This window comes from Pseudorca crassidens, chromosome 5 (genome assembly GCF_039906515.1).
Source record: "Pseudorca crassidens isolate mPseCra1 chromosome 5, mPseCra1.hap1, whole genome shotgun sequence".
Taxonomy (NCBI): domain Eukaryota; kingdom Metazoa; phylum Chordata; class Mammalia; order Artiodactyla; family Delphinidae; genus Pseudorca; species Pseudorca crassidens.
This window is the reverse complement of record NC_090300.1, coordinates 80,606,034-80,619,631: the sequence shown is the minus strand read 5'-3', so window position 1 is coordinate 80,619,631 and position 13,598 is coordinate 80,606,034. Positions and strand designations below refer to the sequence as shown.

Below are 13,598 nucleotides of genomic sequence, written 5' to 3'. Positions count from 1 at the left end.
GCGGGCTCAGTGTCCGGGGCCCCGAGCTCCATGCTTCCTTGGAATTCTTTCGTGGCTCCCTGGAGACTTGACTAGCAGAATGGGAAACGCTGAGTCTAAAGGAAGGGGCTCCGATGGTACCAGTTCCAGGATTTTCTCTCCAGCAAATGTTCTCACTCCTGGGAAAACGGAGGATCTCATCTCTGCTGCTTCTCTGGAGTAACTGCGCTGGCAGTCCCTGCGTGCCTGTGTGTTTGAAGATGGTCTGTGACTGGGCCTCTGCCCACCTGGTCCTCCCTCCACTGGCACCTCAGCAGCCACCTGCAGCTTTGAGAGAATGGCAGGGCTGCAAGGGCCCCCAGGTTATCTATCTGGGTAAGCCCGGCCCTTCGGGATTAGGCAAGGCACTTTGCTTACCAAGAATACCCAGCTGGCCAGTGACGGAGCCAAGAGGAGATTTTAAAAGGTCTCTGAACCCTCACTCCAGGGGCCTGTTATTTTCCCAGCTATCAGGCTGAATAAGATCAAGAATGCATCTTGCTTAAGCCCAAGCCAAGCATTACGATGAGAAATCTCCTGCCCTTAAAAATCATGCAAGTTCCAAGCTCAGAGAGCATTGGGGGATTACTGGGTATCTGGGATCCTCTCTGCTTTGTTTTTCTCCTTTAAAGATACGCAGAGTGGCCTGTTTTTCTTGTGTTGGACAAGTCGCATGAAGGACTTCATCTGGGTCCAGCTGCTCTCTCCTGCCCGAGAGGCCCCTCCCTCACCCCTCCGAGGCTGAGGCTGGAGGCCCACTCGTGGGCAGAGGTCCTCTGCGCATCACAAATCCCTGCACTATCTCTTAACATATAATAATAATTAGCCTTCAAAATAGCTAAACATCACTCATTTAAAGTAACTGAAGGAAAGACTAATTTTTTTGAATGAATTTATGTATTTATTTTTTTATTTTTGGCTGTGTTGGGTCATCGCTGCTGTGCGCGGGCTTTTCTCTAGTTGTGGCGAGGGGGGGCTACTCTTCCTTGCGGTGCGCGGACTTCTCGTTGTGGTAGCTTCTCTTGTTGTGGAGCACGGGCTCTAGGCACGTGGGCTTCAGTAGTTGTGGCGTGCAAGCTCAGTAGTTGTGGCTCGCGGGCTCTAGAGCACAGGCTCAGTAGTTGTGGCACATGGGCTTAGTTGCTCCGCGGCATGTGGGATCTTCCCGGACCAGGGCTCGAACCTGTGTTCCCTGCGTTGGCAGGTGGGTTCTTAACCACTGCACCACCAGGGAAGGCCAGGGAAAGGCTAATTTTTATCATCATTTAAAAAAATAGGAGTCAGAGACTATCTGAAAAGAAAGGGGCACTTTAAAAAACATACAAGAAGAGACATTTACCGCTAATTAGTACAAGTTGTGCTAAACTGGCCTTATTTAGCTGGCTTACAAGTGGATGCTTCCAAAGGGCTTGTAACTGTCTGGAGTAGGCCAAACAATTCCTGTTTCATCTCATTTACATTTTACATTTACTTAATCAACCCTGATCAGATAATACACAGATGTCGCTAGAGACATGCAGGTAAACCTGGGCTTCATCCAGATTTACTTTGGACTGATTCTAAATCCCCAGGCTCTGAATGAATGCGGATTTGCTGTACCCATCAACGCGAGTCCTCATTTTATTGAGCAATTCTATTCTTAGCTTTCCAAGGGGGAAGCAGACAGAAAGCCCTTCCCCTCCATTCCATTCCCCTCCCAGGACGGCATTTAACATGCCGCTCCTGCCAGCTGGCGGACAGCCACGCCAATGGCCCTGTCAGCACCGGCCGAGGAGAATGAGAAACTCAACCATAAAAGGCTACAACTGCAGCCCGTATGGTGGTGATGGGGGAGGGGAGTGGGGGGCACCGTGGGGAGCGTGGGGGCAGGGGGCGCTGGCCACAGAAAGGCAGTTCCATGGACTTGACCCTAACGTTCCCCCAGCAGGAGCAGATGAGAGAGAACACCAAGGAAAACTGGAAACTGCTACCAGCCGACGGGCGGGGCGTGGCACCAAATCAATACTTCAGGTTCCGGTCTAAGTGGAAAGGCGAACCGGATCAATAGCACCAATCCCCCCCCCCCAAAGTGTTCCTGACTCCAGGAGGAGACAATTAAAATAGGAGTCACCACAGAGAGTGAGGGGGTCAAGGGTCTCTCCTGTCTTTTATAGATGAGAAACCTATTCCCTGAGCCTCTGGTCCACTGGCCTTCCCAGAGATAAAACTCCTGACCTAAGGAAACTAAAGAAAGGGGATCAGATCAAAGAACACCAGGTGAAATCCAAAACTGGGCAGAAGGCCTAAATAGACATTTCTCCAAAGAAGATATACAGATTGCCAACAAACACATGAAAGGATGCTCAACATCATTAATCATTAGAGAAATGCAAATCAAAACTACAGTGAGGTATCACCTCACACCAGTCAGAATGGCCATCATCAAAAAATCTAGAAACAATAAATTCTGGACAGGGTGTGGAGAAAAGGGAACCCTCTTGCACTGTTGGTGGGAATGTAAATTGATACAGCCACTATGGAGAACAGGATGGAGGTTCCTTAAAAAACTAAAAATAGAACTACAATACGACCCAGCAATCCCACTACTGGGCATATACCCTGAGAAAACCATAATTCAAAATGAGTCATGGGGCTTCCTTGGTGGCACAGTGGTTGAGAGTCCGCCTGCCGATGCAGGGGACGTGGGTTTGTGCCCCGGTCCGGGAAGATCCCACATGCCGCGGAGTGGCTGGGCCTGTGAGCCATGGCCGCTGAGCCTGCGTGTCCGGAGCCTGTGCTCCGCAGCGGGAGAGGTCACAACAGTGAGAGGCCCACGTACCGCAAAATGAGTCATGTACCACAATGTTCACTGCAGCTCTATTTACAATAGCCAGGACATGGAAGCAACCTAAGTGTCCATCGACAGATGAATGGATAAAGAAGATGAGGCACATATATACAATGGAATATTCCTCAGCCATAGAAAGAAATGAAATTGAGTTATTTGTAGTGAGGTGGATGGACCTAGAGTCTGTCATACAGAGTGAAGTAAGTCAGAAAGAGAAAAACAAATACCGTATGCTAACACGTATATATGGAATCTAAAAAAAAAAAAAATGGTCATGAAGAACCTAGGGGCAGGACAGGAATAAAGACACAGATCTACTAGAGAATGGACTTGAGGACACGGTGAGGGGGAAGGGTAAGCTGGGACAAAGTGAGAGAGTGGCATAGACATATATACACTCCCAAACGTAAAATAGATAGCTAGTGGGAAGCAGCCGCATAGCACAGGGAGATCAGCTCGGTGGTTTGTGACCACCTAGAGGGGTAGGATAGGAAGGGTGGGAGGGAGGGAGACGCAAGAGGGAAGAGATATGGGGACATATGTATATGTATAGCTGATTCACTTTGTTATACAGCAGAAACTAACACACCATTGTAAAGCAATTATACTCCAATAAAGATGTTAAAAAAAAAAAAGAACACCAGGTGAAAAGCTTTCGTGTGCACCACGTATGAAGGCCCGAAAGTGCTCTAGGACCAGCCTGCTATCCATCTGCTGCTCCTTCGCTGTCCTGAACGCCTGCCACGTGTGTGTGGGGGGGCAGTGGGCTGAGCATGACGGACAGTAGGAGGCCAGTTAGGAAGCTAGTTTGATATTTCAAGAGAGAGTTGACCAGGGCATGAAAAACACAGTGATTGAGACGGAGAGGAAAAAGTGACCTTGACAATCAGTCTGAAGACAGACTCTGAACTCAATCCTGGGATGTAGGAGATAAGAAAAAGGGAGTGGATTGGGGATTAGGAGGGCAAGGTGACCTCAGAAGAGCAGTCCCAGAAGACTAATGGGGCCTGGGGGTGAGGCTACAGGGAGTTGAAGATTGTTGCCAGGGAGGTGAAGAAGGAGACTCAGAGGAGAGACTGGCTCTTTCAGAGGGTTTGGCTGTGAAGAGAGAGCAGGAGAAAGATGCTAGGGTGGCCAGAGTGAGACGAGATACTGCAGGAGTTATGCGTGCCTGTGCGCATGGCGACGATGGGAGAGTCCTGGCAACATTTATGGGAGAAATTGGGGAGAAGTTGAAGAGAATGGGGGTGGCGGGGGTTGGAGCCCTCAAGAGCCTGGGGTCCGGAGCACAGGAGAAAGGTGGGCAACACCCAGAGCCTGGAGGGTGGAGTCAGCACGGGGACAGATAGAGAGACGCCTGCAGGTGTGGGACCACCAAGCTAAGCAAGTTCATGCCTGATGCCTCCTATTTCTCAGAGAGGCCAGTGGCCAAGGCCTGCAGGGTAGGGGGTCTCGAGGAATGGCTGTCTCAGGGTGTGGGAGAGGGCACTGACCAGCGCTGACGCCCTGGCTGAGCCTGGACATTGACAGAGCCCAGCACTGAGTCTGCAGATTGATGTGGTCTCTCTGCCGTGCCCTGAACTCAGGCAGAGCGGCAGTGAAGTTGAAAGGCAGCACTGATTCAAGGTGAGGGTTTGCGAGGGGACTGGGGTTGGGGGCAGGCAGTGGACCAGGGGGAGAAGGGGTCACAGGGGCTAGCTGGAGAGAGTTGGAGTGGTAGAGCTCAGAGTCTGGCTAGAAAGGGAAACTGGGAGGGGATTCATAGGAAGAGGAAAACGCTGTGTGTGCAAGGTCTGGGATTCTCAACAAGCACGAAAGGCAGCAACAGTGTGAGAGCAGGGAGTGGGAGAGCGGGGAGAAAGGGAGCCTGTGGGCAGAGGGAACGCGTGCTGAAGCAGCGGCCCCGGGAGATGAGGCCTGGAAGTCCATCATCCCGCCTTCCCTACGCCCCATCCCCAGACTCACCCACAACGGTGAGGTTGACCTGGGCCTGCCTGCTGCCCAGCCTGTTCTCCACCAGCAGAGTGTAGCAGCCACAGTGCTCCTGGCGTGCAGCCCGGATGGTGAGCTTGCTGACGTTCTCACTGTTCTCCACCTTGATGTGCTCACTCTCCTGGATCTGGGACAGAGAGTGGGGGCAGGCACTGGAGACTTTGAGCCAGAAAGGAAGGGGGCTCCGACCCACACTCCTCACCCCTGGGGATGTGGATACAGCTGCCCGAGCTGTGTGGGGCTGGTCTTGTCTGGGCTCTGAGCTTCCCCCTAAGTGGGGAAGACCCCCTAAGGTCTAGACTCTGAGCTTCCCCCTCTCCTGCATCTAGAGCCAAGCTGCCCTGACAGGGTCGAGATCTGGGACAAGCAGGGAGGGTACTGAGCAGGGTCTGGTGGCCGGGAGTGAGCTGTCACTCTCTGCTCCAGACCGGAAACAGGGCACATTCCAGCCCCCTCCACTGCTCTGGGATGGGATGGTGGGAGAACAGATTTGATCAAAGTCACTTACAAAGCCCACCCAGTGGGTTCTGACCTCTTCTGTGCCATCAAATACCACAGTCACCAGCCAGATGTGGCTATTCAAATTTTAGTTGAGTGGCAAATCATCCAAATGTCCATCAACGGATGGACAGATAAACAAAATGTGGTACATCCAGAAAACGGAATAGTATTTGGCCATAACAAGGAATAAAATATTGGTTCATGTTACATCATGGATGTGCCCTGAAAACGTAACGCTAAGTGAAAAAACCCAGACACAAAAGAACACATATTGTATGATTCCATTTATATGAAATGCCCAGAATAGGCAAATCCAAAGAGACAGAAAGCAGGTGAGAGATTGCCAGGGTCTGGGGGAAGGGGAGAAATGACTACGAATGGGTCTGGGGTTTCTTTTCGAGGTGATAAAAATGTTCTGGAATCAGAAAATCGTTATGGTTGCCCAACCTTGTGAATATATGTACACTTTAAAAGGATGCATTTTATGGTGTGTGAATTATATCTCAACAAAGCTGTTACAACAATTTTTAATTAACTGAAGTATAAAATTCAGTTCCTCAGTTGCACTAGTCACACTTCACGTGTTCAATAGCCACATATGGTTAGTGGCTACTCTACTGGATAACAGACATGGTACAGTTACATCACTACAGAAAGTTCTGTTGGATGGAGCTGGGACTTGGCTCAATGTCTCTGAAGAGGGTTGAGATTCCATCTTACTTCAGACACCACTAGCCCAGACAAAACCCAAGCAAACATGCTTTGGGATAAGGCCAGCTTCTCTTCTTCATCTTTTGAGTCCAACTCTTCTTTCTTCCCCAGTACTAGCCTCCCACCTCTGGGCCTTAGGACAATTTGAATGGGTTGGAAATAGAGCAACAGAGGGCTCAGAAGAAGTCATCACACCTTCTGTAGAGGTCCTGATCCAGGGCCAGCCTGCCGGTCTGGGGCCCCTGCTCATCAGGCACATGGGCACACACTACCAACGTGGGATCAGAAAAATGGCCAGGCTCCCCAAGTTTCTCTAAAAGGAACTGGTGGTTTGGAAATTCAAACATTTTCCTCTAGGACTGTTGTTATAAATGGAAGTTAGATTTCTGGGTCAGTAAGCCAAAATTCTGTTTAACGTACAACTGATCTACTCAAATACTCAGGTGCACTTTTATCTCTCCAGCATGTGGTAAGTTTAAGTGGTCGCCACAGATAGGGTTCAGTGAGCTGGCACAGAATCACAGAAAGCTCTAGAGTCTGAGAGGTCATTTAGGTCACTGGTTCGATTTTCCTGACTCCAAGTAGAATTCTAGACAGAGATACCCAAATCAGGTGGGGGCCATAGGTGGTTTCTGTTTTCTCCTTCATATTCTTCTCTATCACACAAATTGTCTATAAAACAGGCATCCTTGCTAGATGTAGAAGAAAAGGTTATTAAGAGCTCAGATTTGGTGGGTGGGTGACAGGGGTGTGAGGGGCTCTCCCATTTCTCAGGCCCCTGTGATGAGCAGCGATGCTGCCCTTCATCACAGCATTTCTCATCCCTTTCGGCCCACGATGGCTCTGGAACTTGTGTGGGCTGTTCTCGGGCCACTGCCCTCTGTTACTGACCTGCTTTCGGAACTTCATCCAGGTGCAGGTGATGGGCTGGGTGCCGGCCACTTTACCCAACAGCTCCACAGGCTCTCCTGCACGCACCTTTTGGTCCTCAGGAAACTGGATGATCTGAGGGGGCACGGCTGGGGGAGGACAAGGGAGAGAGTGAGCTCCAAGGAGGAGGGAGCCTCAGACATTCTAATCTCATTCGACGCTGCCAGCCACATTGGTCTGTTGCTCCTCTCTCACCTTCCGGAACCTTCAGGGTAAGACTGAGCAATGACCACTGCTTCAGACACCTGGGCTGACGGATCTGCTAGGTTTGTTGGTCTCTTGATCCTGATTCCCTCAGAAGTGACCCACACAATTTATAAGGCATGATTCTCCGTTCGTTGGTTGTTGTGGAATTTGTGCCTTACCCTAATTTTTTGAATCTGTGACCTTACTCCTTTATTAGTTACAAAGCATCTTGCCTTCTAACCTCCAGGTCACCCTGGCTGACAGGCTCAATATGGTTCATATCCTCAAATGTCTTTCCATGGAAAACAGACAGGGTTTCCTATCACAGGGACATACAGAGCAGAGCATGAAAACAGCACAAAGTGGATTATCTCGGTAAGGGGCAGACTGGAGGACAGAGAGGTGAGCAGGATTTCACAGCAGGGATGGGAAAGTCACCAGTATCGTGTGATGCTGTCCATACCAGAGAAGCAGGAGAAAAGGCAAGTAGTGGAAGAGGGTGGGGGACCAAGGTGTACAGAGACTCTTGGGGAAATTTCAGCCTGAATAATGCAGGGCTTGAATCGGGGAGCGGGGTGGGACCACATCCCCAGTGGTCAGTCTAGCAGAGCAAAGGGTAAACCCCTCAAAGCAGATGACTCCCTCGCCCGCAAATGTTGCTGTGACCAATTACCTGCCTTCGGAGGTGTCTTGGGGGCAGGTTTCTTTTTCACAGTTGCATCACCTGAAACAAAGAAGTTCACAGGTTATTTTCTGTTATTATTTTTTTTTTTTACAAGGCTCCTGAATCCTAGGAGGGCACAGTCTGATCCACTGGCCCCTCATCCAGACGGAGCCCTCCCTTGAATATGTCTTTCTGGAGACCTTGCAGTCGCACATGGACAACCTCATGAGCGACTGAATACCACTTCTCAACAGGGCCTCTGGAGGGGTCCCCGGAGCCTCCAGGGAGATAAAAACTCTGAAAAATGCTTAAGCTTCCATTGTCCATTTCTATGATGATAACCCCAAACTCACTAACTCTTCTCTTACCCTTTCAGGAAACTCATAAGGGAAATTATGTCAGATAAACTGACTAAATTTAGTCCTTGGTGTGGATCCAAGGGTCTCAGGCTTCCTTTGGGTCACAGACTGTGGACCGTGGCTTTTATTTTTTTAATGTTTGTTGAATGGATCAATGAATGAACAAACAAATGAATGAACAAACCAATGGTCTCCTTCATTCTTACCCCACCCCATTCTCCAAATGACTCACATAAGAAAACTGACCCAGACAGACCAGTTTTGCCACACTAACCTATTCATTTGTCTAAATAGCAATATGGCGAATATGTAATAAGCTATCTTCATAGCTTATTTTCATATTTCTTTCAGGACTTTGTTCAAAAGTCATCTAACGTACTTACCCAAGTGAAATGAAAACCTACATGCACACAGACACCTGTATATGAATGTTTGTAGTGGGTTTATTTGTGATTGCCAAAAACTAGAAGTTATCCAAATGTCCTTCAACTGGAGAATGAATGAACTGTGGTACAGTCATACAAGGAAATACCACTCATCGATAAAAAGGAACAAACTTCTGATATACACAACATGAATGGATCTCAATGATTTATCTTTCTCTTCTGCTAAAAGAAGTCAGACTCAAAGGCTGTGTACTGTATAATTCTATTTGTAGGACATTTTAGAAAAGGCAAAACTGTAGGGACAGAGAAAAGGTGGGTGGGGAGGGGTTGACTACTAAGGGGCACAGGACATATTTTAAGGTGTAGAAACCATATCTTGGTCGTGGTGGTAGTTACAGGACTATACGCATTTGTCAAGAACTGTGCAACAGAATGGGTGAATTGTACTGTATGTAAATTATAATATGAAAAATGGGAAAGAGCTGCTTAACCAGTGAGATCCTCCCTAACCACACTATATCAAATAGCTGTGGTTTTATAATAGATTGTCCTTGTTTTTAGGAAATATATACTGAGGTATTGAGGTATAGAGGATACCACATGTGCAACTTACTTTCAAACTGTTCATAAACAATAATGTGTACGTGTGTATGTATACGTGTATATGTGTTTGTGAAGAAGTAGAAGGAAAGAGAGGTTGAAAAATAGAGGAAGAGAAAGAGAGAGAACATATGATAAAGCAAAAATGATAAAACATTAATATTTGAAGAATGTGAATGAAGGGTATACAAGAAATATTTGTACTATTTTTGCAACTTTTCCATAGTTCTGAAATTATTTCAAAATAAAAGTTAAACAGAAAGTTAAACAATGTTTTATCCAGCCAACATGATGTAGTTGTTCAAATGAAGAAAGAGAAAGCAGTGTCTGTTGAGGAGATGGCTGGGAGGTGCGACACAGGGTGGACCTGAGGACTCGAGATGATCTAACCTGGAGAGAAGAGCCCCATTGATCAGGAACCGAGTGACTCAGAGTAGAGAGTCAGGGTGATGTTTGGTGGAGGGTGGCTGGAGCACAGGGCTGGTTTCAGAGAGCAGTGGCACGAAGATGGCGTGACAATTTAAAGAAGATAAAAAATTCAGTTCCTCGGTCACACTAGTCACATTTCAAGTGCTCATAGCCATGCATGTTTAGTGGCTTCCATATTGTGTAGACAGAGAGCACTGCTATCATCACAGAAAGTTCTATTGAACAGTGCTGGTCTAGAATGTCAAGTTTGAGAGTTAGGTCTCTGTCCTGAGTAACAGGAAGTCCTAACACAAACGGCAGTCCAACTGGGCTAGAGGACCCCTGGAGGTCTTTCTAGTTCCAGGGCACAAGAATATCCAATTAGGAGGCTATTGCCATACTCTTAGGAGAAACACATCAAGGTCCAGCCTTGGCAAAGGCAGCAGAAAAGAAAATACAAATAAGAGATGGAAGAAAAGTTAAAAGAATTCCGGGGCTAAACAAGAGGGAGGAACAAAGATTTCTCAGGGACATCTTCCTTGAATAAATGGGAAAAATTTTATCGATGGAACGTGGAATCTAGGAGTGAAAGATGAGGAGTTTGGCTTGGCTCAAGAGAATGTGGTCGATGAAAGAGTTTAATCTGTGTATTGGCTAGAAGCCCAGGATCAGAATTCTAGAGATAGTTGGTGGAAGCTGAACGACAAAGATTTTAGGATCCAACATGCAATCATTAATGGAAACTGTGAGGATGGGTCAGTTCTTTGGGGAAAAGAGTACAGTGAAAGATGAGAAAGGGCCAGGGTCTGATCTGAGCTGATACTCTCAGGGAGGAGCTGGGCTGAAGGAGAGGGGCTGTGGAAGGACTGTTCCTGAAACCCAGGGTGGAGGAGGATGGGTACTGGGAGGATACGACCAGCATCAGGTGATGGGTGGTATTTGAGAGGGCAGGTTGTGTGGGATGGTGGGGTCAGAAGTTGCTCTAGAGTAGATTCTCAAGGACACAGCTAGGGAGTCAACTAATCCATCAAGAATTCTGGAGGTGAAAGGGACAAAGAGAAGCAGGTGAAGAAGAGGAAATGTCAAGCTAACGTTTCTTCCAAGGTGAGAGAGAAGAGAACAGGTGTGAAAGCAGAAGGCTAGGACTAGGTGGAGAGGAAGAGCGCAGAGACGCTGGCAGGGAAGAGCCGGGGAAAGCCAGATCCCTCGGGAGTGCATACTGGATGGGATACGGAACCCTCAGAATTGGCCGAGCCACAAAGCCCCTGCTTCCCTGCATCCAGGGCAGCTGGAAGGGAGACGGCACAACTGGAAGAGAGCAGCCCTCAAGGGAAGGAAAGAGGGGCTCCTACCAGAGCCGGGATCTGACCTCCTGGGAGCGGGAAAGCCATCTCTTCAGAGGAACTGTGTGGAGGGCTGTTGTTATGGGCTGAGTGGTGTCCCCCGCAGTTCATATGTTGAAGCCCTAGCCCCCAATACCTCAGAATATGACTATATTTGGAGACAGGAACTTTAAAGAGGTGATCAAATTAAAAGGAGGATGTTAGGGTGGACCCTCATCCAAACCGACTGGTGTCCTTATAAGAACAGGAAATTTGGGCACACGGAGAGACATCAGGGATGCACACGCAGAAAAAGGGCCGTGTGAGGCAAGAAGCCCGCCACCTGCAGGCCAAGGAGAGAGGCCTCAGGAGAAACCAAACCTGCTGACACCTGATCTCAGACTTCCAGCTTCCAGAACCGTGAGACAATACATTTCTGATGTTTAGGTCCTCCAGTCTGCGGTACTTTGTTATGGCAGCCCTAGCACACTGTAGCTGCGGATGAGCTCTGGGGGCAGGGAAGGAGACTGCCAGCCCCTGGAGTGGTGGGCTAGGAGTTAATCAGAAGGCAAGGAAGGGCACAAAGTGAAAGCAGATGACTCCAAAGTGCCCCCCTATACTATTCTTGGGGGCTCTGGGTAAACCTACCTGGCCAGAAGTAGAGCCTGAACTAATAGCAATATTTCTATGTTTCAGTTAAATAAGATTGAAGGCCAAAGTTTTATGGTAGTTCTACAAATTTCGAGCGCCTCCTGTTTGAATTGGTTAGCATTTGAAACTGGTTTGGTTCCTATCAGTAACAACTATTTGAAACATTAACAGTGTTCTGTATCCTCTTCTATACATATTTTATAGGACCATCTGCTGAAATCCATTAACTGCGTTCTGTGCTTAGGAGAACATATTTAATGGATTAGGAAGCAGAGTCACTGGATTCTAATCCTGGTTTCTCGTAGAGAGCTAGACTCAGCAAGTTGAGTTTCTAACCCATGATGTCATCATCCTTTTTCTCACTGGGTTCTTACCCCAACCAAACACAAGCAGGGCACTTCACGTTGTTTCCATTTCATGAAAAAGGAGATGGATTTGAATAAAAGTCAGATGACTTGCTGGGTTTATAAAACGACATGTGGCCAAGTGAGAAACAGGACTTAACCCTCTTGCTGCCCAGTGTATGGCTGCTTTCCTCCTGTTTCCTCTTAACTCCAGCTGACAATCTGCCCCGTCCTCAAACCAGGTCCTTGAAACCTTTCTCTGTCCCTTTGCAGAAATGCAGTGGGTGTAGGCTCTGGCACTGGACTTGGGTTTGAATACTGCCCTGTTACTTCCTAAGCTGTGTGACTTATAGCCTGTTATTTAACCTCTTGGAGCTTCAGTTTCCTCATTCAAAGACTGTGGGAAGAATAAATAAAATTTGCTGTAAAGAATTAAGCTACATTGTAAAGAAGGTATAGCAATAAAGTGCAAGCTCTAACACCAGCCCTACCACCCATTCACCTTTCTTCCCCAAACACATCCCCAGAGGACTGCTCTGTACTTTCCTTCACCTGTTTAGTCTCCACACTGTTGCTCAGGTCAGCTTTATACCTACACGAGGTCGCTCATGCTGCACCTGAAGCTCCTTCCCCAGTTCAGGTCCTTAGTAGAAGGAAAATTCTTGCTGGTCCAGATGCCCAAGCTCTCAGTACTTCTTGGGTCACTAACTAGTTTCTTTTCCTCTGGATGCACCCTTCTTATTATCTTATTATTGCTGTCAGCCCTTTGTCCCTCACCCCCTTCTCCAGCACCCCAAACTTTCTGTGCTAGCCATTGCCAGAGAGGAGTATCATAGAAGGAAAATAAAATCCAACCATCTTTGCAAACCTCAGACACAGGGTGAGGCAAGGAGGGCAGAGTGTCCTCCCTCTCCTTTTTTTTTTTTTTTTTTTGGCGGTACACGGGCCTCTCACTGTTGTGGCCTCTCCCGTTGCGGAGCACAGGCTCCGGACGCACAGGCTCAGCGGCCGTGGCTCATGGGCCCAGCCGCTCTGCGGCATGTGGGATCTTCCCAGACCAGGGCACGAACCCGTGTCCCCTGCATCGGCAGGCAGACTCTCAACCACTGCGCCACCAGGGAAGCCCTCTGAGTTCCTTTTTTTTATCCCTCTTTCTGCTGCCCTCATTTTTCCTGGAGCCCAGACCTCTCTCCTGGGCCCACCCATACATCCCACTACCTGACACCATTTCCCTAGGCACATACGGCAAACCCAACACATCTAAAACCAAATCCAGGTTCTTCTCCCCATACTGCTTCTCATCCCCATTTCTCCCAAGGCCCCCTCCCTGCCCATATCCGGTCATGAGCTGACATCTTTCAATTCCATCAACAAGATAACCTCCTTGGTCCCACTTCCACATCCCCACTGTCACCATTCTAGTCCTAACTGTACCACCTCCTAGACCTCTGGTCCCCTTTCCCCACACTAATACATCCATCACTCAGTGGCCAAAATGGTCTTTCTCAAATGCAAGTCTGATGTCACTCCACTGTTGAAACCTCTCCAGTGGCTGCCAACTGCCTCTTAGGATCAAGTCCAACTCACCTGACAAGGGCCTTCAAGATTTGTCCCCAACTTTCAGACCCAGCCTTCTTTCTAACTCTTGGGGAACACCCTCACCCATGCCCTGTATGCTCAATGTCAGTGGTTCTCAAAA

General features: G+C 48.3%; 1 protein-coding gene across 15 annotated transcripts in view; it reads right to left on the bottom strand.

Moving 5' to 3' along the window:
- MYLK (myosin light chain kinase) overlaps window positions 1-13,598 on the bottom strand; it is a 265,973-nt gene that overhangs the window by 40,006 nt on the left and 212,369 nt on the right. For all 15 annotated transcript variants that reach the window (XM_067738675.1, XM_067738679.1, XM_067738673.1 and 12 more), the window contains 3 exons: window positions 7,839-7,889; window positions 6,941-7,068; window positions 4,811-4,964 (listed from right to left, as the gene is read on the bottom strand). In XM_067738675.1, the coding sequence (XP_067594776.1) occupies window positions 4,811-4,964; window positions 6,941-7,068; window positions 7,839-7,889 (333 nt within the window). The remainder of the gene's footprint in view (window positions 1-4,810; window positions 4,965-6,940; window positions 7,069-7,838; window positions 7,890-13,598) is intronic.